Here is a 24784-nt window from a genome sequence, read left to right on the forward strand (position 1 = left end):
CTTACCTCTGGGGCAGTAGACGGCTTCCTCCGGAGTCCTCGTTTTCGTCCTGCCGAGGCTGCGCCAAGACTGCTCTAAGGCCTGCAAGTATTGTATTGTTTCCGACAGGCTTCTCTCTCTCTCTCCTCTCGTCTCTGGCGAACTCGCTGGCACTCTGACGATGGAGTCTCGCGGCTCGACTTGGGATCGTGGATGACGTAAGGTTACGCGAAATCAATGACGTACGAATCGATCATTTATTAAAGCAAAACTTTATTATAGCAATAGTGAACAATGGATAACTATTAAAGATTTTTAACATGTTTTTTTTTTTGATAAAAATAGCGATTGGATGTTTAAGTTTAGGTAATAGGTGGATATCTAAGAGGGTCTCTTATCGTACGAAATTCTTTGAACTAAAAGTTATCTACGATCGTGTCGTTAACGATGATAATCGCACGTACGTGTCGGTAAGTCTGAATTTTTAGGCGGCGCGTACTGTGAATCGATCGATCGTGTGTGATTTGTACGCAACGGAGCGTGGATTGAAGTCGCGCCAATAAGCCGATCGCACAGTTTCTCGCGAAACGATCCTGCGTACGGTGATGTTGAAAGAAGGGGGGAATCGCGATGAAAATGAAAATATAAATAAAAGAAGCAACGTCTCTCTTCCCTCACGTATCTCTCTTTCTTCCTCGCGGGTAATCTCGAGTAATTGCGCGTACACGCCCGCGACAAGTCCGGAAAGAGTTGTAATTTTGTTTCGGCCATATGCGGACCAGGGTGACGCGTGTATACGTGTGTATGTGCGTGTGTGTGTGTGTGTGTGTGTGTGTGTGACCGAATTAATTTGATCGATAAACATATCGCCCGGTGCGAACAAACAGGACGTTCAGCGGAGGAGCGCTCCGAGAGGAAGATCGATATTCACGAGTACGTTCCATAAACAAAACTGCCGATGCGCCGATGCACGCCCTACGGCGGTGTTACCTCGAGCGATGCGGATCCGTCCCTTACCGTGCGGCTAAATTGAATTCCCGTAAGCGGTATATCGGCTCCTTCGAGCTTCAAACGACTCACGACGCGCTACCGCGCGCCCGGCCCTAATTTCCACCCTTGATCGTACTCCGCCGTCGGTAGGAACTAGCAGAATGCAAAGAAAGCAAGCAAAGAGAAACAAGAAGGAGAAGAAGCGAATAATCGAAAAGAAGACGAAGGAGAGAATACGGCGATGATGAAGGATGAGCTTTGCACGGTACGAATGGACTATTAATCTCGCGCGCGCGCGAGCGTGAGCTCGCTCCAATTTTTCGCTTTAAGGTGGGATATATCGTAAAAAGAGAGGCGGAAAGAAAAACGAAAGGAAAGCGTCGCGGGAGAAAAACGGCGCCGCGGAGACATGAGAGAGCGGAAAGGAAGACGGGCGAAATTAAAAGAAAATCGGTCAACGGATCGCACCCGCTCTTCCGTGCGTCCGTAATCTCTTCCGGGGGATAAGAGAAAAGTAAAGAATACACGGCGCCACGTGTAGCAAATCCCTCCTCCCCGTTCTGTCTCCCTCCCTCCCTCCCTCCCAACCCCGAGAGAAACGAGAGTCTACTCGCCCCGACACTCGAAACCTAAGACAGTCGTCGGCTAGTCCTAGTGATATATTTTAATAAGTCGTTATCGGCTATCTCCTCTCTCGCTCTTCGTATCGTAGTAGTATGTCGTCGTAACTAATTATTCAGTTAGAGTGTTCCTCCTCCTCCTCCTCTTCGCGTTTGCGTTCCCTTACACGAATAATCACCATGGTGCGTTACCCCAAGTCGCTTCCGTATCGCATACATTAAACCGAGCTATAGTCTATCTCGCCTTCGCGGTCGACGTTGCGGGATAATCGACTGAGATTTCGTAGGCGCGCACTCTCTCGTGCTGCCCGAAAGTATTGTTCCTCGAAGCAGAGATGCCGTTACCACCGGCTCGTCTCGACGAGCGAGCGAGCGAGCGAGCGGGCAGGCAGCAGGCAGGCAGGCAAATTGGCTCCCTCTTCTATATATATCGCCGATCGATTGATCCGCTCGCGATATCCCGCCGCATCAATCGCATTCACGCAACATACAGTAATCTTACAAATAATATATCTAACAACTTTAGGTTCAACTTAGATTGCTTTCCGTGATCACGCCTACTCCACCCGAAGTGCGCCCTCGTGCATTCGCATCGCGCTCACACACGCACACGCGCACGCACACGCAAACACACACACACACACACACACACACATTCTCGATCTCTCTTTCAGCGTTCGGATCTCTGTCGCGTTTTACCGCAACTTGCGTCTGACATGACGTGGTCGAGGACTGCACGACGGCGCTCTTAGCCAAAGTTCGTGTACTTTACTATTCTATCGTAATATTACGTTTGCTTTTACTCTCTCTTATAACTTTCTTTAGATATACGATAGGTAGGTTACTATTCTTTACGTATCAATCCGTGACATCACGCAACACCTTGCACGCGCACGCGCTCACGTTTACAGACACACGCATACGACACGCACACGGTGTGTACACGCTCATGGTCGTTCTTAGCCACACATGCATACACACACACACACACACACATACTCTCTCTCTCTCTCTCTCTCTCTCTCTCTCTCTCTCTCTCTCTCTCTCTCTCTCTCTCTCTCTTTCTCCTTCTCTCGACCGCTCCTCTATGCACCTTCTCTACATCCAAGACGCGTCTGCGATCTGGTACGATCAGGGACGTCGTTCGATGGCTGGAGGAATTTCGGGATGATTTGTAGATACGAGTGGGACAGAGCGGATCAACGAGGAACGACTCGCCGCGCACTCGTCCCCCGCTGAAAACGCCTCGCGAGGTTCTCGCGACGGCGAGTTCTCTCGCTGATCCGCGCGATGTTCCGGCGCGGTCGGTCGGTCTACAAGTCTCTCGATTGTTTGTCCTTGACGCGTGTATGCCTATTCTTAGACTTACGTTATAATACTATTCAATACTTGTTGAAGCTCATAATAAGTACATATTCGAGGATTAGATTACCCATTATTGTGTTACTCTTACGTCTCTCCTAGGGCGTCACGACGCACACACACTTCTGGCTATATTTATACCTCTCCGTTATTCCGGTCTCTCGCGTTTTTCCTCAAATACTTTACCGCTCGTCGTTATCATCTCCTTGCCTCGCTTTCGTCGCGTAGATTAGGTTGAGCCTATAGGTACAAAAAGTAAATCGCCGTCCGCGACGATCTCTGTACAGAAGTTAATAACAGTCGCGCGCATGCGCGTACGCACGCACGTACGCACGCACGCACGCACCTAGGCTCGATCGGACGTATCTCCGCGCGCTGTGCTACATTCGAGGATACCGTAAAGGTGTGTATAGCGCGATACAAATGTCTATGTACAAACCCAAGGGCAAGAGCGAATCTATGCGACCTGCAACTGCGTCGGGAAACTGAAGAAATTCATGTACAGAAAGGCGCGTCACATGATCTCACTTGCTACTCTCTATATAGCCTACGGTTTCTTTATGTATGCTGATTATGGCTGGGCTGGCTGGGTGCTCTCTCGATACGTCGATCGTTCGACAAACCGCGCTGTTACGAGCACCGATAGACGTATCGTGCGTGTGTGTGTGTGTGTGTGTGTGTGTGTGTTGATTACAAAATGTATGTCGATCTCCGAGGAAAAGTCGGACGGAGCTAACACGAACGCTAATTTCACTACGATGTGAGGCCTGCGTTATTCACATGGACGATCGTTCAAACGAGGACGTATGCATTTGTAAAATGAGCGGTGAAGCGCGCGACGAAATCGAATTTTCCCGTTGTTTTCGCGCGTGCTCGAAACTCGAAAAATATTCATTTACACGTTTCGTCCACGCACGGAGACGCTTCTTTTTTCTCCTTTTTTTTATTTATTTTTTTTATTACCGCGGTTAGTCGACTCGGTTAAATACAAGTAGGCGATACTCACGGTGGATTAAAAACGTGCCATTGCGTTTTGGCGGAGTCTTTCCTGCCAAGGTCGCTTTTATAAAAATATAACGTTGTCATCTATATACAAAGAGAATCCCGAAGTTAGAAACGCCCGTTCTCTCGTCGGCTCGCGGTGAGAAAACTCCCTCGGGCGGCGTGAAAAATCGAGACGATCAACGAAAAGCGGTGTCGGCGAGATACAGACGCAGGGAACTAAACGACGGTCGTTTTCAACATTCGAAATGAATCAAAGTGCAGGCGCATACGTCGAAGCTCCAAGTTGTAATTTCGGGAGGCGAATTTCTCGCGGCTGGCGCACTCTCTGTAGCCTCGGTCCGGTCGTCGTCGTAGTCTACGCGTGACGGGTCTATGCGTGTCGTGTGGTACGCGTGGAACAAGTAGAAAAGAAACGCGAATGTCCGCACACGGCTTCGAGTCCGGAAGTCGTCGAAACGATCGCTCGCTTCGATGTGCCCCAGCACCGCGTTCGTCAGTGTGAGATGCGCGCTGGTCGCGGCGGTTTGCGCAGCGATACCGCGGGATGCAATGAGAGAGATCCGGCCGTGCTCATCGAAAACTAATAAGCAAACACGTATATCCTACACTAATATTAGACTTACCTACGGAAAGTGTACACGTGACTTCTAAGTCCAGTAATATGTACAGTGCACCGGTCGCGTACACACAAACGGGCGCTGAGCGCGCGTCGTGGGCGCGTAAGCGCATTTTTCGTACGTTTATGTCTGTGTGTTTGTGTGTGTGTGTGTGTGTGTGTGTGTATATATGTGTTTGTTATGTATACAACGTGTCTGACGTAGCATGCGGCAACGCGTGCTCAGCCCTCATCTAATCTACGCATACAGTCAAAAGTTGCAACAACGTAGGTTGTTGCCCTGAATGAATCTTGTGACACATTTTTTCTTCTTTTTATTAACTCCCAAGAGATCCATTTTCTTGTCGGATACGGAACGCATCGGAAAACTCATCGAAAGAAAGCGTTGCAAGCTTTAATCAGTCGACCGTGTGCACGGGCGTTCTCGTGTCTGTTGCGTCAGACACTCTTTCTCATTTCCTGTGTGCATGTGTGTGTATGTGTGTGTGTGTGTATGTGTGCGCGTGTCCATGGGAGAAAGAACCAGACAAGGGGACGGGATTCGAAGGAAATGTAACAGGGTCCGAGAGACCACGGGGGTCTGGCCTTACCGGTTTCCTCACGGGGAAGCAGACCCACGTGTAGCACCTTGATTGAAGGAGAAGTCTCGACGATGACCGCGCGCTCACGGATGACGCGCGGAGATGGTTTCCCGGCGAAGTGAACCGCGACGATGGGCTCAACCTCCGGCAGCGCGCGCGTTTCCGCGCGAGTGCGCGACGGTCGAGCGAGCACGCGCGCGAGTAAAAACGCGACGATCCCGCGGCCTTCGCTTCGCAGCTGTGCGAAGACTAATGACGATGATCGGAACGGCGCACGAAGCTTCTCGCGAAACGAGAGATGAGCGATAGACAGCGCGCGCGCGCGCGCGCGAAATCGTCGAGAGCGATACATGTGGGGAAAATGAAAGAAACTGATGCGCTGTGTGGATAAAGCGAGCGGGTGTTGGTGGATGAGAGGAGCAGGGCAGGGACGGGGGAGGAAGGTGTGCAAGTAGAAAATAGGCGTGCGCGCCGCAAAAGTGGCGAACGTGATATGGAAAGCTAACCAGTGTCGCGCGAGTGCAGCGCGGCTCGCACGAAGGTCTCTCTAAGCCGATAATAATCTCATATGTAACCTGCGTGACATCGTAAACGCGCCGTTGGCCACGTTTCGTTTTTCTTCTTCTTTCCTTCTTTTTTTCTCGTTTTTCTCGTTCTTTCTTCGTCCCTCCGACCCGCGACGTCTTTCCTTCCTCCTTTTCGCGCCGACTAAACGCGTCGTCGTCCGCCGTTGGCGACTCAGCCGCGCGCGTGTGTAGTCGCGAGCCGTCCGCCGTTTCGGCGGAACCTCGTCGTGTTCCTCCTCCATCGACGCTTTATCGACGCTCCCTCACCGTTGGGAAACTCCACTCGGGCACTTCCGGTCTCCCTCTTCCGCAAGCTCTTCTATCACAGAATGCGGAAAGCTGCAGGGAAGCGCACCTTCTCCCGACGGCGCGCGCGTCGTCGTTCTTGATGATCGATGAAAAAATTTTGATTACGGCGGTACCTCATTATCGCGATCAGCATTGCGTGTCCGCTGCAGACGGGAGACTCTGACGTCGTGTATACATATTAATTCCCTCGGCCTCGCATTGAGCGAGAGTCCAGGGAAACGGGATCGCGCGCGCGCGGCGCTTCTCCATGCAGCTTCCAGCATCGATCGCTCTCTCTCTCTCTCTCTCTCTGTCTCTTCCTTGAGGAACCGGAACTCGATGCACAATTCTCCGGAATACAAAGGACGCGCAGTCCGTCCGAGGGCCCCGAAGAGCAGCGGCACTCACCGCGAACGAGCATCGGCATCGGCGTATTCACGAGACCGAGAGTCACCGTCGCGTCGAAGACGACGGTGTGTCTCCGTGGCGGCTCTCCTCCGTCGTCGTCGCTGAGGAAACACACTCGCGGGGTGCGGAAGAGTCCGGCGCACCTCCCGGCGCAGCTCGTACGCTACGCAACACACGTCTCTATTTACAGCGAAGCGAGTACGAAAATATACACGAACGGAAAAGTGTGGGCACGAGGATGAGAACGAAAGTGGAATAACCCCGCGCAGGTCTCATCGGTCGCGCAGGCACGCGCGCGCGTGCGCCAGCCGAGATCGGCCGGTCTCGCGCGACGGTCACTCGCGATCGGTGGCGCGAGACGAGAGACGATGTCTCGCGGAGCACTGAGTGGCACTAACAGTATGCACGATCGATACCTCACGCGTACGTCCTTGTTCTTGTTCTCTTTTTACAACACTCACGTACGTTCGCACCAGCGACGTCCGCTCGCGCGCGGGACGCTCTTAGTCGCGCGAGAGTCCTCGGGTGATGAACGCGCCGAGCGCGGTGACGTGACTGGTCAATAGGAAGGCCAGGCTCATCCGGCCGGTCGTGGTCCAGCCGCGGTTCCTCGGCGGGACGATTATGCGTATCATCGTGTCGTAATCTCGGCTCGACGGGGGACCCAACGATCGGCTCCATCAGACGAGGGGCGTGCCGTACACCTCGTTCGTATGTAGATTCTGATTGCTGTCGTTCTGCCTAGAGGCGCATTGCTGCAACAGAAAGCGCGAAACATCGCGGCTGTGAAGGGAGGACGCAGCACCGAACGCAACAGAGACGCAGTTCCACTGCATGTCCTCGGAACACAACGCGTTATCGGTCACGGCTACGCGACTGCGGCTGCGGAACCGATTTGCGACAGCAGCCGCTCGTAAAGCGGCTATTCCGAAATTGGATTCAAAAACTTTTTCTTCTAGTCTTGGTCACAAGGCTGCTAGGTCTTAAACTAATTTATTAGGTTGGTGCAAAAATAATTGCGGTTTTCATCATCTCAAGTTTGGCGCCGTTATCTTTTCTAGAATTCTATCTTGCAGGAACAAACAAACTTGTTTCCCGTTGTGGGAGAAATGTGCGCAGGCCTGGTCTTTATTTTGATCAACAAATATAATTTTTAACCGATGTATGCGTCTTTATACTCGATATGTAAAAACCGCAATTACTTTTGCACCAATCTAACAGACACGTTCCGCAACTGATCTGGCTGATCAATTATCAACGTAATAAGTAACGAAAAGTCTATCCATTTTCCTATCTGATATTACGAAATTATCAACTAAAACCAAGTTTGCAAACAGAAATAGTGCATGTGTGAATGTCCAATCCCGATGAGCTGACCGATTACGTATCTAACTTGGAAACCTAGCAACCTTATAACCAAAGCCAAAGTTTCCGAAACCGATTTCGGCCTACAGGCGGCCTACAGTCGAGATTCCGCGCGTCGCACGCTACTTCTGACCGCGGCGGAGACGATCAGGAACCGCACAATTGGCTGTTGCGACGTTCGCTCGACGAGTGATCAGGCAGGACGACGACCACCTCCCGCGTACACGATAATATTTATAGAACGTTGCGGCGACAGCGGGGCACGATAATAATTTTATCGCGCGCAAATTTCATTGATTCCGATCCGCGCAGGAGTTGACGTTGCATAATGTATAAAGGAGCTCGGAGAACGATCACGGAGTAATTCTCATTTGCCGCTATCGAATCGCGCGATCGTATTTATCGATGCGCATTATCGATTTACGGCCACACGCCTGTAGGTATCGGCCAGCCGCCACCCCGCAATAAACTCTCTAGCCCGTGTCGCGCAATTCCGCGATAAATATTTAATTTCCGCTTCCGTATATCGCGATGTGTGCATATAGATAAATAAATATTGCGTAGAGAGGTTCGCGTTGAATTATATCGTCGTTTTGCAATGCAAATGTTGAATGATTCGACGACGCTTCATGACATATGTCGCGCGCGCGCGCGCGCGCGACAGACGAGACGACGTATAAATAGACGAGATACGCGTCGCATACGACAACGACGGCGACGAGGACGAGGACATTATTTCATTCGCGGTTAGAGACGAGACAAGCAGGCGACAACACTCCTCGGCTAATATCGCAGCGGCGACCGGCTATAAATAAAGGGGCGAGCGCGCGCTATAGAAGAAGGCGCGGCGCGCGCGATAAATCGACTTACCGCTTGCTTCCTCTCCCAGTTCTTCATCGCCGACTTGTATTTCTCGAACTCGTGACACCAGTCCGAATAAATCTTCTGGTAGTCGTTGGACTTGGCGGGCGCTGAACATCTGTGCGCGTCCACGGTGATGTTGTACGAGCACAGAAGAGCGCCGCCGAGCCAGCAGTCGTATCTGCCGGCGTCCTGCTCGTTCACGCCGACAATCACCAGACCCTTCTCCGAGGTCTCGATGAATTTGTCCCCGCCGGCGCCGTACTTGTACGCGATCTGATAGCGCCCTTTCTCCTTGCTGTAATGGTACCACCGCACCTCCTGGTTCGCCAACACCTCCGGCATCTTCACGAAGCAGCCCAGATGCACGGACTGGCCCCACGTGACGACGAGTTTCCGCTTGCCGACGCTGCTGTCGCAAACGTCTGCCGTGCTGTTCGACACGTCCTGAAGAAGTCTGCGCGCGCGGCGAGGGGCAAAAGAAGAAGCACATTCGATCGTTACGCCATGTGCGACCGCTCCATCGCTCGCAACCGCGAGAGAGAGAGAGAGAGAGAGAGAGAGAGAGAGAGAGAGAGAGAGAGAGAGAGAGAGAGAGAGAGAGAGAGAGAGAGAGAGAGAGAGAGAGAGAGAGAGAGAGAGAGAGAGAGAGAGAGAGAGAGAGAGAGAGAGAGAGAGAGAGGGAATCCTCGTGATTTTATTTTAAAATATTTTGCCGGGATTGAATTTTGATGCGCCAATTTCCAATCTCCCTACCTTTTCCGCCGTTGAATTTACAAAAATACCTCGTTTTTCCCAGCGGCGAAAATGAATCTGCGCTGGCCGCGAGGTACAAGACGAGGCACGCGAATCCGGCACGAGCCGAATTTCTAATCCGTAATTCGTAATTAAATCGCCGGAGCGCGGCGGAAGATGGTCAAGATGGACAAATCGCGCGCGCCACGATGTGATATTCACAAGGATTCCTCGCGCAAGGATACAACCAACGGCCACTTACCCCGGTTGGTAGGGCTTGCACGTATTCGTATCCTTATCCCATCCGCAGTACGGGTCGTGGACGCATCGCAGGCAGTTGTCGTATCGTCGAGTGCACATTACCAGATCGATTTGCTTGATGCGATGATCCGACGCCACGTAGAGAGCCTTATGCTCCTTTGAGATTTCCATCGCCTGTATCGGCTCGCCGGGCGTGACATCGAAGACATCCAGCAAAATCGACTGGGATTCGCCGTTGCTGTCGACCCACTGCACGACCTTGTGGACGCGGCCGTCGCCTGGAAACAGGGAAGAAAGGGACACGCGCCTTTAACACATTCGCATTATCGGTCGGCGTTCGGCAGGGAAAGCTGCTCGAGCGAGTGCAAAGTCAAATTCGTGAATTCCGGCCGGTGGTGGTATGGCTCTTGGATTAAGAGACAGATCCGCAAGTTTGCGACGACAAAGTCGCAAAGTAGCTTTCCCTGTTGCGAGCGCGGTTATTGGGAGAGCGGTTGAAAGAAATCCAAAGATAGGGTCCGGGGCGCGATCAGACGGCTTCGGACGGATACTTACTCGACCCGGCGTAGTAGACCGTGTAATCCAGATCGTTGCCCACGAAATCGATGCGCAGCTTATCGACGACCAGTCGCGTGAGCATGACGTCCCGCTTGTAGAATACCGGCTTCTCGTTCTCGTGCGAGATCGCCGAATCCATCAGCGGGTGGGACCTGATGAAATTCAGAACGGTGTCCGGCAGCGTCTCTGTATCGTTGACACATTGGCCCGGACGCGGTTCCGGAACCTTGTTGGACAAGACCGGCAGCCACGCGCTACTGCTGGTCGCTTGCTCTTTGAACTTGCCGCGGAAAGCCTCTTGGATGGCGTCAATGTGGAAGGAACATATCGCGGAGCCCATTAAGCCATTCGTCGAGGTGGTGAAGGTGCCGTAGAAGCGCGTGTCATCGCCCGGCACCTTGTAAATGCTCTCTGGAACGGTGGGACAGAGAAGTGCAATAACGTAAATTACGCCGTCACGTAAATGTCGCGCTGTGATGTTGATATAAAAGCGCTTTTTTTCTGTTGTTTCATTTCGAAAACGAATATGTCATGCACGTGTGCGCACGCACGCACGCACGCACGCACGCACGCACGCACGCCGTGTCTAGATATTGATGCAAATTGAGACAGAAAGCGGTCGTGAAAAACAAAAATCACCGATTCTGAAGGTGAGCGAGCGAGTAAATTTTTCAAATTACGCTACATAACGAGAAATGTCACACGCGGCTGTTTCGTGTCGCGCGCGCGCGCGCGCGTGTGTGTGTGTGCGTTTGTGTGTTCCATATACTCACGTATCTCGTTGAAATAAAATGGAAACTCGCCGGGTATCGAACAGTTCAGCCTGGCCTTGAGGTACGTGGACCAATTTTGCGCGAGTATGTTTTTGCCGCCGGTGTCCCTCTTGCAGACTCGGGCCACGCGGGAGTACACACTCTTGCCGCAGTTGATGTATTCGACCGCGGTCTCGCGGAAAAAGAAGAACACGTGGTTGTCGATGTCGTACGACCCCACGAAATTCGGCTCTGGAAGGCAAGAACGGGCGGACGCCGGGTTTACGCTCGTGCCGGGTTTCGATCTTCGCCGAGAACTCCGGCACGCTCGTTTCAATTCGCGCGTGCCTCTCAGGACGACCAGGAAGGCACACTTTCCGCGGTCGCGCAAAATGCCGCGCAACACACCCCGGGATATCCCGCGCGTTGTGTGCGAGCTTATGAGCTCGCGTAATCTAGCCGTTAGCGTCTATCTCATACTACGGCAAAATATAATAATACCTAGAGCGGATAGTTCGCAATAATCGCGAATCGGGCCGCTCGCCGCGAACGTTGCGCGATGTTGCGGTGCTGCGTTTGTTCATTCCGTGTGTAAAAACTTTCATCGCAGGGACCGTTTGAGTTCCGCTCAGATGCGGACAATAATCTCACCGAACTCCGTGTTCAACCGCGGGCGATTCGCAGCGCCGCAACGGTATTATTTTGCACCCATTTCAGAGGGAAATAGGGAGAGCAAAAAGGAGAGGATACGTAGGGGAATGAAATTGGAAACAACGCGCTTTAATTGCGTCTCTCTCTTTCTCTCTTTTTTCCTTTCATTCATCCCCTCCCTCCCTCCCTCCCTCCTCTCACTCTTCTCTCTTCCTCCCCCCCTCTCTCTCTCTCTCGTAGGAGCAACTCGAAGGGGAGCCGAATTCATGAAAAAATTTCAATGAAAAAATAATTTCACCAACTTGTCACTCGCAAACTTTCGTCCGAGAGGGACGAGTCTTAAAGTCTCATCGTCTCACCGGACGCATAAATAACCGAACTCGCGTCGCAATTTACCCAAAGTCCCGTTGGGTGAGTTGGAAAAACTAAGCGGGAGAGGGAGGGAGAGGGAGAACGAGCGAGCGAGCGAGCGAGCGCCATCGAGTCGGCTTTATCATCGCGCACTCGCGTAGTTGAGTTACAAGTTCGGTATCATTTTCGAATGAGAGATAGGTCGCGCGCGAGAGGAAAAAAGTTCGAAACAACTTGGCGGTGTGGCTCTCAGCAGCTTCACTTCCGGCGCAGGGACGATGGAGAGAGACGTTCGTCGCGCGCGACTCGGCAGCGTATCGCGCGGTTATCGCCGCGCCACCTCCCGCCGTCCAACTTCGGAAATATAATTTAGCGCGGATTAAGTTGAATTTATTTCGCCGTTCGCGCGCGCTGAATCTCGGTTAATGGAGGGTGGTAGCGTGGAGGAGACACGAGACGCACGACGTACCGCAAGTTATTTACGAATCGCGCGAGTATCCGCGACCCGGCGCGAGTTGTTCACGTTGTTTACGCGCCCGGTGTATCCGCGAAAAATTGCCGATAAACTTTGCACGCGCATCTTCGGGGACCTGTCCCGGATTCCGACTTGTGGGACACGGTATCGTTCTTCCGGCGCGATTGCGAACGGCGAACGGTGAGATCGAGCGGCGAGAGAAGGAACGTTTGACACGCTCGACGCGACTGAGCTCGGAGCTCAACGCGCGAAGCGGAACGCGGCAGATTTCTCAAACGTACGTTCCGTGGGGATAACGGCGTTAAAGTTTTTCCCACCCCCGAGCTCCTTCCTACGGCCGTCACAACGGCAATGCCAGCGAGAGCGAGCGACTGAAGCAGCTTTTATTTAACACTGTCGTAGCTGCGCGGGACTTAAGGAGACTTTAATGAGCAGCGACGTGTCGCTTTACGATTCGGCATCGTAAAATCCCGTAACGGCTCACTCGACGAGATCGTCGGAGAACGCGGACGATTGGCGCTGGTTGTTCCCGTCTCTCGCTCGAAAACTCCGGAACGAATCACGCGATCATTAGCCGCGTTCATTCGCACCGCGAGCGAAGCCCGGAAAATCAGGGATTTTCGCGGCGCGAAAAATCGCGGAGTGCAATCTCTCTCGGCGCGACGCAGCGCTCTCTCTCTCTCTCTCTCTCTCTCTCTCTCTCTCTCGCTCACGCGAACGCGCGCGGAATCGTCCTTTAATCTCGCAGTAATTGCTTGTTGCGCCGAGGAAACTGGTTTATCTCGCGCAACGACGGAGTCGGAGCTCGGTGACGCGAGAGAATGGCGAAGGAAATCGAATTTTTCCGCGTTCGAATCGCATCGAGCCGTCGCCGTCGCCGTCGCCGTCGTCGCGCGCCGGATTCGCATCGAGTCGCGCGCAGCCGATTTTACATTATGCGGCGGAGAGCTCGACTCGAGGCCGCCGCAATCTCTCTCACGGTTCAACGATTAAATCGATTGTCTGACGCTTCGACGACGGAAGTTTGATATATTGAGGTGGTACAGAGTCCTCCGCGCGCCGGGCGAGACAGAGACAGAGGCATGCTGAGAGAGGGTGCTCGGCGCGGTCGCGACGACGGAGAGAGCGGCGAAAGAGACGCGGGGAGCCGTCACGTCGAACGAAAGATGACTCTTGATCGCGCACGCCGGCGACGAGCTGACGTCGGAGCTGACGACATGCGACGAGAGCCGCGAGATGCTCGCTGCTGCCGTCGCCTCTCGCGTCGTCCTCAGGTGTGAAGAGCGCGCGGCACAACGGGTTCCTCGCCAAAGAGCGGCGACATTTCTCGTGCGCGGCCGACGCACGATCGCGTCACGGTCTCTCGGAGATCCGCCGGGATCCGCGAAAGTAGACGTTCGTCAGCTAGTTATTCAGAGCTCGTTAAGTCTCGCCGCGTTCTACTCTCGATTTTTCTTCCTTCGTCTTCCTTTTCGCGCGCGCGCGCGCGCGCGGCTCATCCGCGCGAGCACGAGCACACCCGGTTATCACAGCCTCACTCCACGAACCGCATCAGTCTTCATTGCGCTCACTTTGTCGACGAGCACGCCGGAGAAAGAGAGACCGAGATAGAAAGGGAGAAGGTGGAGTAGAAGGGAATGAGAGAGAAGGAGAGCGGGAGGAAGAGCCGCCAAGACTACGGGGGAGAGAGAGCGCGCGCGTGAGGCCATCCGTCTCCTCCAGGACTCTCGCCTGCATTTAATCAACGCCTCTGTTAATAGACAAACTCGATGCGGAGAATGGCCCTTGATGGTGACGCGACGCTCTCGCAGTCTCGCTCGGAGTCTGAACGAAGTCGGCGGTGACGGGGGCCGGCGACGTCGGCGGAGACGCGGGAGTAGCGAAAGGGCTGGCTCGAAATTAAACGACGAAACAAATGGCTAATCATGCGTCCCGCGGGAGGGAGCGAAGGATACAAAGTGGGACAAAGTCGTCCAGCCGCCCTCTCCGGCTTCTGCCGCACCTCCGGTCGCGACCCTACCACGACGACGCGAGCTGGCTGGAGGAGTCGGGGGGAGGGGGAGGGGGGCTCGAGTGGCGGCACGCTTCGCCGGAGTGAGGAAAAGCGGAAGCAGCCCCCTCGAGAAATACAAAGCAGCCACCTAACCGTCTCGCGCCATTATTCCACGCCGGCGTGTCGCGCGCGCGCGCGCGCGAGTAAGCAAGCGTTCGCCGACGGAAGGATTGCGGCGCGAGGGCGGAGTTAAAATTAACCCTTATCCGGGCAACCTACTTTTTTCCGTCCGGTCGGAAGAAGCGAGCAATTTCGGTTAATTAACGAACAAAAAATTTCTCGTCGACGGAAATTTCGACTCGTCGGGGGCCGTCGCGCCTCCGCGCCCCCGCGCGCGTGCGCGCGCGCGCGCGCCAATCACGCCCGGCGCGAAATATCGAGCGTTATTTGCACGGAACGGAACTCTTTCGGCGATTATTTTCGAGCGTCGAGTCGGTCGTAGGGCTTCGACCAGGGCGCGGAATTTCGATATTAAACGCCGGTCGGTAACCAAATTTTCGACGTATTGCTCGCGTCACGCCGCCCCGACGAACCTAACGAATCGGATTCTATTTACACTTGATCATCGCAAATCAGCGCGCACTGCCCCCTGCCCCACTTGCCGCGAGTTCCGCTATTAAATTCCATGTCGGATTGTGCGTCTATATTCGACGCACGTCCTAATCTACATTTTCCAATTTCCTTGCCGGGCCGTTCTTGCCGCGCCCCTCACGTTCACGGTCCCGATAACGAAAAATCGAGAGAGAGAGAGAGAGAGAGAGAGAGAGAGAGAGAGAGAGAGAGAGAGAGCGGGGAGGGGGGGGAGAGGGGACGGGGGAGAGACTCGCAATAATCCCGGCCGACGAATCAGAGTCAGTAAAACTGATTAAAGCTCGGCCTACGAAGTACGCGGCACCGAGAGGAGCAGAAGGGGCTGACGATGGCAGTGAGGGTGTAGGTGGGGAGCAGGGGGGCGGGGCAGGGGGGCGGGAGAGGGTGCGTTTCCGGCGGACGGCGGGAAAACTTTAACTTCTCTTCGATCGGCTCGCTCTCCTCCTTGCTGAGGAAAAGGGGAGGGCACTCGGAGAGCGTTTAGGACGGGAAAGATCGCGTCGAGGTGTTATTTTATTACCCCGCTCGTGGAGAGATCCGGCACCCTCTCTAACCGGGCACGATAGCGCGCGCGTACCTAGTGCCGACATCACCCTCCAAACTCCTATAATTCCACTCGTGGCCCCGTACTCCCGCCGCCTCCGTTGCCCCGTTTGCCCGGACGCGAGTCCTCGGGGCGCGGAAGGCAAACGGTGCCCTCGGAAAATAGGCGGGGCAGTTTATTCGCATCCATTTGAGCCCGTCCCGCGTGTTCCCGGCCGGGGTCCTACTTCAAAGCACTCTCCGTCTATTTCCTAAGCAGCACCCTTCCCCGAGCGGTTTCTTCGGAGGAGACTCGCCTCGCTTTTTAGCCGATCCGGCCGACCCCCACGGTCCCGTTAGTGCTACGCCCCCTGAGCCTAATGGAAATTTCATTGTTGCCCCGACACGCCGTAATTATCAGGTTTCTCGGGTGAAGGTTTCTCTATGAAGCGCCGAAGGTTTAAGTATATTTAGTCGTAGTAGGAGAGAAAGAGAGAGGGAGAGGGAGAGAGAGAGAGAGAGAGAGAGAGAGAGAGGGATGGAGGGAGGTAGCGATCGGGTGCTGATGAACGTGACGATCGATCGCGATAAGAGGGGGAGACGCGATTACGGAAAATAATTTAGCCTATCGGAAGAAATAACTAGTAAAGTTCGCGGGCACGTCCAAGTATTAGCAAGTTGTTATATACCGTCCGACTCGATATCGATTCGACGGGAATACTCCGCTTAGTCTATTAGGTGTCTTCGGCGGCAATAACGTTTCTTTAAAAATAGTACTACTCACTGTCGAGCCACTTGGAGTCGTACTTCAGCGTCCTCTTGAAGCTGAACGCTTTGCGGCCGGTAGTCAAATTGTAGAGATCCGTGCGAAAGATTACGGTATCGGCTTTGGTGAATTCGGCGTTCGTGCCGGAATAAAGAGCCGGCAGGTCCCCGGGATTGCCCTTTTCGACCCAGACCGCCGTTGAATTGTCCGCAGGGTCGTAAGGGCACTTCGCGATGCCCATTCCCACCCCCGGGACAAACTCGTGGCGCGGTAAGTGAGTCAGATTGCTCTGGAAAAACATCATTCAACGGCGACGAGGTCAGACGGACGGTAGCTGAGCGCGCTAACAATAAGATCCGCTATAAATTAAAAAAGAGGGATGGCCTACGGAGCGCGCGCGCGAGCGAGAGAGAGAGAGAGAGAGGTTTCTTTAAGCCTGAATTACCAGACTGCTTCATTCGACTGCCAATAAAGTTATGAAACGAGACGGCGTTTAATTAAATCTTCTCTCTCTCTTTTTTTTTCTTTTTTTTCCAAAGAAACAAGCCGCCTCTGCTTAAGTCGGTCAAAAGAATCCGCGGGTGAAAGAAACGGCGATAATCTCGGGACGAGTTGTGTAATTAAGTTTATGATACCTGCCGCTACCGATGTGTACAGTCAGCTTTACTGGATTTACTGGTCGCGATTCGCAACATTCCCATCCCGATGCCAAATACCTTCCGGTAATCTAACTTTATTCGATAACTGTACAATAATCCCAGCAGCAACAGCTTAGGTAAGCGGCCGGACGTTATTATTATTACGTGAGAGGTTACGGCACACTCGGGGCTCGTAATGTTCGGCAAAGCGCGACTTGTGTATACGCGATAGGTATACACGTCTGTATATCTTTGTGTGTCGTTACACGGACACTTAAGCGCAAGATCTCCGAGAGCCGGCGTGTTTCGACGCGATCCGCGCGCACTTTTGCGAATCGCATCGCGCGCGCGCGCGCGGATTTCACAACCGCGCGATAACACATGTAAATTTCCACTAATAACAGCATTATTCATTACGGCTTTAAATATTTCGACGGGAATTAAATTGGAACGTATCGTAGGAATGCGTGAGTGGCGGCGAAATTTATTCGCAACGTGAAAATTAATTAACGATATTATTTTCAGATGCCTCCTCGCGCGCTCCGCTATTAATTAATTAAATTAAGCGTAAAGCAGCACAAATCGGCATGCCTTGTGCGTATCGCGCTGAATCCGTAATACATTTCAAGGGAAGTTGCGGACGCATTCGATATATCGTTTTACATTTTCAATAAACAAACGTCAGCGGTCGTTTATAAACACGGACATTTTCTTTTTTCAGTCGTCCCGCGAGAGCCGATCGTTATTTTTAATAATTTCGCAAGCCAATCGCGAACTGTCGCGTGCTACGTTACAAAACAAAGTTTAACAAGTTTATTTAGTAATATACGTTGTCATTTATAAAGTATAAGAGAATCAAATAATATGAGAGATATCAGTTTCGCGCTCAGATAACCGACGAAATAAAACCGACGATAAATAAATCTGTCGCATTGGAACAAAGGAACTGACGCGCGGCAGATACAATCCAATGGCATTTGCGCGATTTAAAAAATATCCGCAGAGTAACAATTCAAAATCTTCGCAAAACATGCGTCGAGATGAAATTTCTCAACTGGCGGACAACTTACGTAAATCACCCAGTCCTTGGGCGAGTGCGCGTTCGTTCCGCACATGTAAAGCCGATTGCCGTCTCCCATCGGCTGTATCACTCTTATGTGGTTTCGGCAGTCGAAGTGCTGGAAGAAAGCAGAGGAGAGGGAGAAAATTAAATTCGCCGATAGGATGTGCAGTGGCGGACGACGAGATGGAGAGAACAGTCGCAGGCGACGACGACGACGACGACAGCTAGTCAACGACGATAGTTAAAAATGCACTTGTCGCACTTTGTTCGGACTTTTCGGAAAAAGCGGGAAAAGCAAAAGAGCGTGTCGGCGCGCGGTCGATCACGTTGCGCGCGCGCGCGCTTATCTTGCGGCGAATCGGTGCGCGGGAAATGAATTGGCTTTGTCGTCACGTAGGGAATATTTGCGTGGACCTTACACCTCGACGACGACGCGTACACGGTGCATACGAATGAAGCCGTGATAAGCGCGAGCGCGTTTTATCGGCGCGACTCCCGAGTATGAATAAAAATGAACGCGAGCGGAGTGTTAAGCGCGCCTCGGTTAATCCTAATTTTCGACAGAGATATTCAACAGCATCGCAGCACCGCTGCGAGGGATTCGCTTTTTTCGACGAAGATGCTGGATCTTGATGCATCACGGATGGACGACGAGACACTTTTCAAGTTGAAAGTGAATGTTCCATGCGACGATGATTTTTAACAAACTACTGACATGATGACATTTGCCACAAGTCATTTGAAAATATTCAAGGCAAAACATAGCTGAGGTAAGGTAAATGTCCCATTAATCGGACGTTTTGAACGTAGGTCGTCACAAAAAAATACAATATATAATATTAAGAACAGTTTTGATACAAATGTTTACATTTATTCCAAAAACTTAAGATTCCCTTAGATAGAGACAAATGATTTAAACCAATGCATGTATCTATTATTAATGAAATATTTACACAAGTAATGAAGCGCGATAATGTGATCGGACAGTCGAAATAAGTCATGATCTAATGTTCGACATAATTTGTCCCAGTGTCTGACCGCAATTAGAAAATTAGTATGCGCTAGCGAGAAATAATATAAATACAAATGCTATCTCTCGATGAATTTATTAATGATTGACCATTATTTTGCCAAACCATAGGTGCATATTTATTTAATTGATTTTTATTTTAATACAAAAGTATCAAATTGGGTATATTTTTCTTTCAACTAATCGTCAAATATTGGAATTTCCTTTTACAGTAATTATTACTCTCATTCATTATTGTTAAAATAAATAGTAAATACTTCTTTTCAAAGTGATCGGATATTGGAACGTGTCCGGCTATTGGGACGTTTACCTTACCGGGTAAACGACTTAGCAACACAATGTCCAGTCTCCGCGATGCATTAAGCGGCATTTCCAATGCATGCCGATCGCGAAATTGGAGCGCGACGAGAAGCTGACCGTTCTCGGATTACTCGAAGAGAGGAAGACCTTTGGGTGTGTCGTTCGCGCTAGGGATACAAACGAGGTACACGCGAATTCGAGCGACACCGCGATGTTTATTAAAGAGCGAGTTCGCATCTTCCGTTTCGCCTTTTGCGCGTAATCACAAAGAAAATAGTTCTTTTATTTTAGCACGTCCGCTGTTTGTGACTCCTTTTCTACTGCTCGGCGCTACGTGTGTTCGACGTCTCTTTCTCCGCAATCACAATTCCTCGGTGCTTTGGTTCGGAGACGCGCTCGCGAGTCGGTTCGCTAGTAGCGGAATTAAAATTCTTTTCAAAGGCGCTGGCGCGGGGGCGTAATGGAACGGGAGGAAAAGTGGGGGGGGGGGCGCGCGAGCGCGCGAATGAAACCGCGCGACAGAAAGTCTTACCTCCGATTTGCCTCTCGACACGCAATTCGCAACATTGCTTGGTTCCAAATTTAAGGCGTCTCTCTGAAACAAGAAAATACATAAAAATTCGGATTATTGATGGTGCGATCATTATTCGCAAGATGCGATAAAATTATTGACAACATCAAAACACTGGACGTGTCGCCATCGCCGCTGTCGACGGCCGGGGAAATTCTATTCCGAGCGTGACGCCATAATTACGAGTCTTTCGCGGAAAATCCGCACGATTGTCCCTCTTGGCAAGCGGCCCCTTTCTTACGAACGGCCGCTCGACACGCTCGACCTTACGAGAGGTGCCACGAGTGCGCACTTCACATTTTGCAAGCTCGGTGTGTCGCGCGACTGCCGTGGTTCCTCGTGACGCAGCCGGAGAGCTGCTGCTGCTACAAGCAGATGCCGGGGAATAAGGTCAATATTCAGGGTCGAAGGGTGGCAAGCGAGACTTCCGCGCCGGTAAAAATAACGGGAGTGCTACCGCTTTTTCCTCCTTTAAACGCGCCCCTGCGGCGCTCTCGTTTGACGCTCGTCAACGACAGCCAGCCGATGTATATCGCTTGATTCCTCGCGCGAAGCTATTCGGGCCAAATTAGTTTCGCGAGTCTCCATGCGTTCCACCTCCCCCTGGCCCTCGCTCTCTCCCATTCTCGCCGGTGGGTGCATTCTCGTGCGCGCGCCGGCAGATACGATCGCGGCGGCAGGAAGTGGTTCGTTTGCACGGTCAATCGTCCGAAACGCGTCGGACCTAACGATCGATCTCCTGCGGACGTCGCGTGCCGCTCTCCCCGGGAGTGTCACGGCCAGAAACGGCGTCGATCCTCGACATTGTCCCGGCCGAACGTAAGGGTGAGCGCGCCGAAACAGCGCACGCCGACGTTGATCTACGAGCAATAAATTAGCGAAAGAATCGCAACGGGCGACGAGCGAGCTATGGCAGCGGAAGCTCGTAGCTCGAGAACAGATGAAAGGGAAAACGCTAAATCACGGCGGTTTCCGCAGCGCGCGGATTGCATCCGCGTGATCCGCGCGAGCCTCCCTCGCTCTCCCCGCCGCGGCCGATTCGACCGAACGGAACGCGCATCGATCGCGCTCGGCCGCTCGCTCCGTTTTTCTTCGCGGTCGCGCGTCTCAGAACGTGAATGAACTCGGCCTGGCGCGGCCCAGGCGACCGTTGAACGCAGCCGCGTTGAAATCCCCGCATTGCGGAGCAGATAAATATACGATATTGTTCCTCCCTACGTCGACGAGTCGCTCAACTCCAGCGAAAGTCACATCCCGCGCACAATTTGTCGGATAGAATGTACATTGGCGGGGATCCAGCCGACGCGGTTCAAGTGGATACGAACATGATTTACTTGGCCGCACGGCATAGACACGGTCGCAATATTCAGAACGGACTTGGAGAGCACCCCATTATAAACATAATCCACTTACAAACAGCATGTATCCGCCCACACCCACGCATCCGTCTACTAGTTCGCGAGCGCGCGCGATCATCTCGCGAAGTAGCGGCTGCGGCAACTTCGACTCTCCGGAGTTGCCGACGACTAGTGCGAGAGCGCTACTGTACACACGAGAGGCAACACGGCGCGCGCTGATCAGCCATCACCGGATTGTGCGCCCGCGCGGCCATGCTCTCTTCTCGGCGACCCTTCCGAACCCTTCAACCCTTCGTCGATATTCCTCCGCTCGACTATCGTTCCTCGCCGATTACCATCCGCCTATTCTCGCGCGAGTTCCACCTTGGGCGCGCCGTTAAAATCATTTAACGACCCGGACCCGCCCGCCCACCGGGCCGTTGATAACGACGTATTACTCGTTAAGCACCGCGCGGTGCATTAAGGCGTCGGTGTACACAGCCGGCTCGGCTCGGCTCGGCTCGGCTCGGCTCGGCGGTAATTAAAAGCGGAGTAATTCCCGGTATCCGCGCTTACCCGTAAGACCTAGCGCGCTCGCTCGCGCTCGAATCTCCTCGTTATACTAATCATTACAATCCAGCCGTGAACTCCCCGGCGCGCTGCGGGTCGGGAGAGGCGCGAAGACGACGAGAAATAGCGAAAGGCGGTCGGGAAGTGGATGGAGAAACTCGCGGCGGGCGGATGATGAAGATGAGAGAGCGAGGGAGGGGGGGGGGGAGAGAAGGAGCTTCTCCTCGACTGGAGGACGATAATAGGCTGCGCGCGTATATACGGGCATTAGTGTAACGTCGTTTTCAAAGCCGACCGCACAGGTCATAAGGGATTACAATTTCGGCCGGGTTGGTTACGCGCGTCGGCTTTTCATTAAAATACGACTAATGGCGACGGCATTATCACCTGCCGTTCGCCGATACGTGTCGCCGGTGGCGACCTTTGCGCGAACGCCGCGCGACCGAGCCGTCGCGTCGTTCCGATGAATCGTCGGGCTTCATTTGACATTTCGGCCGACCCGCATTCAGCTGGGGCAAAAGAAAGAGATGTGACGGAGCATTGTCGACGCTCTGAATCCTCTAAGAGAAAGAATCCTCTAACAGGGAGAAAGATGCAAAATATGAAGGTAGAAAGAATAAACAAAAGAACCACATTTCTTCGAAATTCGAGCGGTGCTTGTTTAAAGACTTCAGAAAACAATTGCCGCAGGAATTAAACTGCTAAATGTCTCGAGGGGATCTCGTGATTCATCAAGTCCAGGTGGTTACGACTCTCGCCGGGAGTTTGCAGGCGACAGGAGAAAATCGCGCGAGAGTTTCGCGCCGGAAAGGAGTAAGACACAACTCGTAGTGGTCGCATCCGCAGTACACGCGTGTTCCTATTCGGAACGCTTTAAAACGGAGAAGCCGGATCCCGAAGGATATACGCGTTGGTGCAGCTGTTGGCAATAATATTGTCGTCAAGCCGTGTGACACATCATTTTATCGCGCCGCCTACGACGCCATTAACTTTATAGCGACAGAGCGTGCCTGCCGGCATGCAAACGCCTCGACTTCCATTACCGACATGATACGCCGACTATTAAACAGAAATATCCGCCATCATCTCGCCCCCGTCGACGTTCCGTTCTAGTCCAGTAGTGGGAATCCTCGGTCGCCGCGGATTTTTCCCCATCTTCTAGTCCGACGAGTATGCACGTCGCGTTGCTTTTTTTTTCTCATCGAAACATTCCCTGACTTGTTGTAAGTACAAATTTCATCAACTTTTCTTATTAACTTTTCTTATTATTGTTTCCCCCTCCTCCATCGTAACGTCAAAGAGACTAACTTATTATTGTTTATAGCAATGTTTTTCAACCTTTTTCACTCACGGTACACTTAAATTATGATGATAAAAAAAAAAGAGTGTAAAAAAGAATATACTTTTTTTCGATTTATTTATTAACACAAACAAAATGCACCATCACGACTAAAAAGTAAAACGAAACAATTTATATTATTTATTATAATTTATAATAAAAAGATAACAATTAAAATTCTTAAAAATTTTCACGGCACACCTTAGATCCTCTCACCGATACCGGTTGAAAATCACTGGTTTGTAGCAAAGTATATGCAAGGATTGTTTTGTTTTATCATAATGTTGTCGCTACTCATAATATGAATAAATATGTATAAAATTAATATCGTTCGTGCGCTTACGTTGTTCAGTGAGACCAAAAATTTGCACGTGAAATTTCATCCATGATATAGCCTTCAAGCGTTACATCGTATTATCTGTTATCTGAGACGATGGAATTGTGCGTCCGGGTCAGTCATGGCTGAAGAGTTTAAGGACACTTTCGGCGGGTTTGCGTGGCGTTTCGACCGCGCGACGATTCTTTATGCTCGTCGCATCCGGATCAGCTGGGGAAGCCTCTCATCTATTTACCGCGCTCAAGGACTCGCGAGCCTCGCTGGCTGGTGCTGGTTGGGCGATAGCTTTAGACTTTCGGCATTCGGGTGCCGGGTTGATTAAGCCCTCGGCAAGGTGATGGCGTCACAAGAGGAACGCCCAGAGGTTGTCATCGCACGCGAACTCGTCCGACCGCCCGCCCGCCCGTCCTTCTTCTTCTCGACGCCGGTTCGTTACGCTCCGAGTTTAATCATCGTCGCGCGACGCGTGTTGGAAATTTCTCTCTGTGTGTGTGTGTGTGTGTGTCTGTACGTGCGAGCGCTCGTGCGCCAGTGTGCGCGCGTATTTTGGCAGAAACGGCTTGCGGATGATTAGCTTCCTCGAAACGAAGACACACCGTAGCCGCCTCTGCCTGGGTCTCTTTGTCGGTGCCGTTGCTGATTTCGTCTTTTCAGCTATTGCTTTCTCTCTCTCTCTCTCTCTCTCTCTCTCTCTCCTCTGAATGCCGCAGTGAGCAGTTCGCGAACGCAAATGAGTTGCGATAACTTTCTGAAAAATGTCCCAACCGACGATTCTCGACGCAAACATCATCCTGTCGCGTCCGGACTAGTCTCCTTTAATTCGCGCGTCGAAAGGACCGCTGCTCTTGTACACCTTACTCCGCGACAATTGCGAGAAGCGCAGGCGCTAGCTTGGCCTAAATAATACAAGTTCGCGGCATACATATTTACGGCTGCTTCTCCTCGGCATGCAAAGGGAGGAAGGCGCAGGAGCGCAAATAGAAAAACATTTACGCGGCGGATCAACGTTCTCGCCGCATGGCGTGGCGTCGCCACTCGACGGAGGGACGGAGAAAGTGGAAGATCAGTGTATGCACGGAATCGTATAATTTACCATGCTAAAATATTGAAGGCAGAAGACTGCCGGCGTCCCCGAGGGTATCGACACCCCCTAACCTCGAAAATTCGAGGAAGGTAACGGTACCTGCGAGGCCCTTTAAAAATTCACGAGCCGAGGCCACCGCGGCGCTTTTTATCTCATCAA

The 24784-nt window shown here is 52.2% G+C and overlaps 1 protein-coding gene across 3 annotated transcripts in view; it reads right to left on the reverse strand.

Moving 5' to 3' along the window:
* Positions 1-232: 232 nt before the first annotated feature.
* Positions 233-24784, reverse strand: part of Sema2a (Semaphorin 2a) — a 430460-nt gene continuing 405908 nt past the window's right edge. For all 3 annotated transcript variants that reach the window (XM_011153982.2, XM_025297934.1, XM_011153981.2), the window contains 8 exons: positions 19920-19982; positions 18065-18172; positions 16375-16645; positions 10969-11199; positions 10193-10606; positions 9639-9915; positions 8651-9098; positions 233-7170 (listed from right to left, as the gene is read on the reverse strand). In XM_011153982.2, the coding sequence (XP_011152284.2) occupies positions 7096-7170; positions 8651-9098; positions 9639-9915; positions 10193-10606; positions 10969-11199; positions 16375-16645; positions 18065-18172; positions 19920-19982 (1887 nt within the window). In that variant the 3' untranslated portion in view covers positions 233-7095. The remainder of the gene's footprint in view (positions 7171-8650; positions 9099-9638; positions 9916-10192; positions 10607-10968; positions 11200-16374; positions 16646-18064; positions 18173-19919; positions 19983-24784) is intronic.

This window comes from Harpegnathos saltator, unplaced genomic scaffold (assembly GCF_003227715.2).
Source record: "Harpegnathos saltator strain DR-91 unplaced genomic scaffold, Hsal_v8.6 scaffold2, whole genome shotgun sequence".
Taxonomy (NCBI): Eukaryota; Metazoa; Arthropoda; class Insecta; order Hymenoptera; family Formicidae; genus Harpegnathos; species Harpegnathos saltator.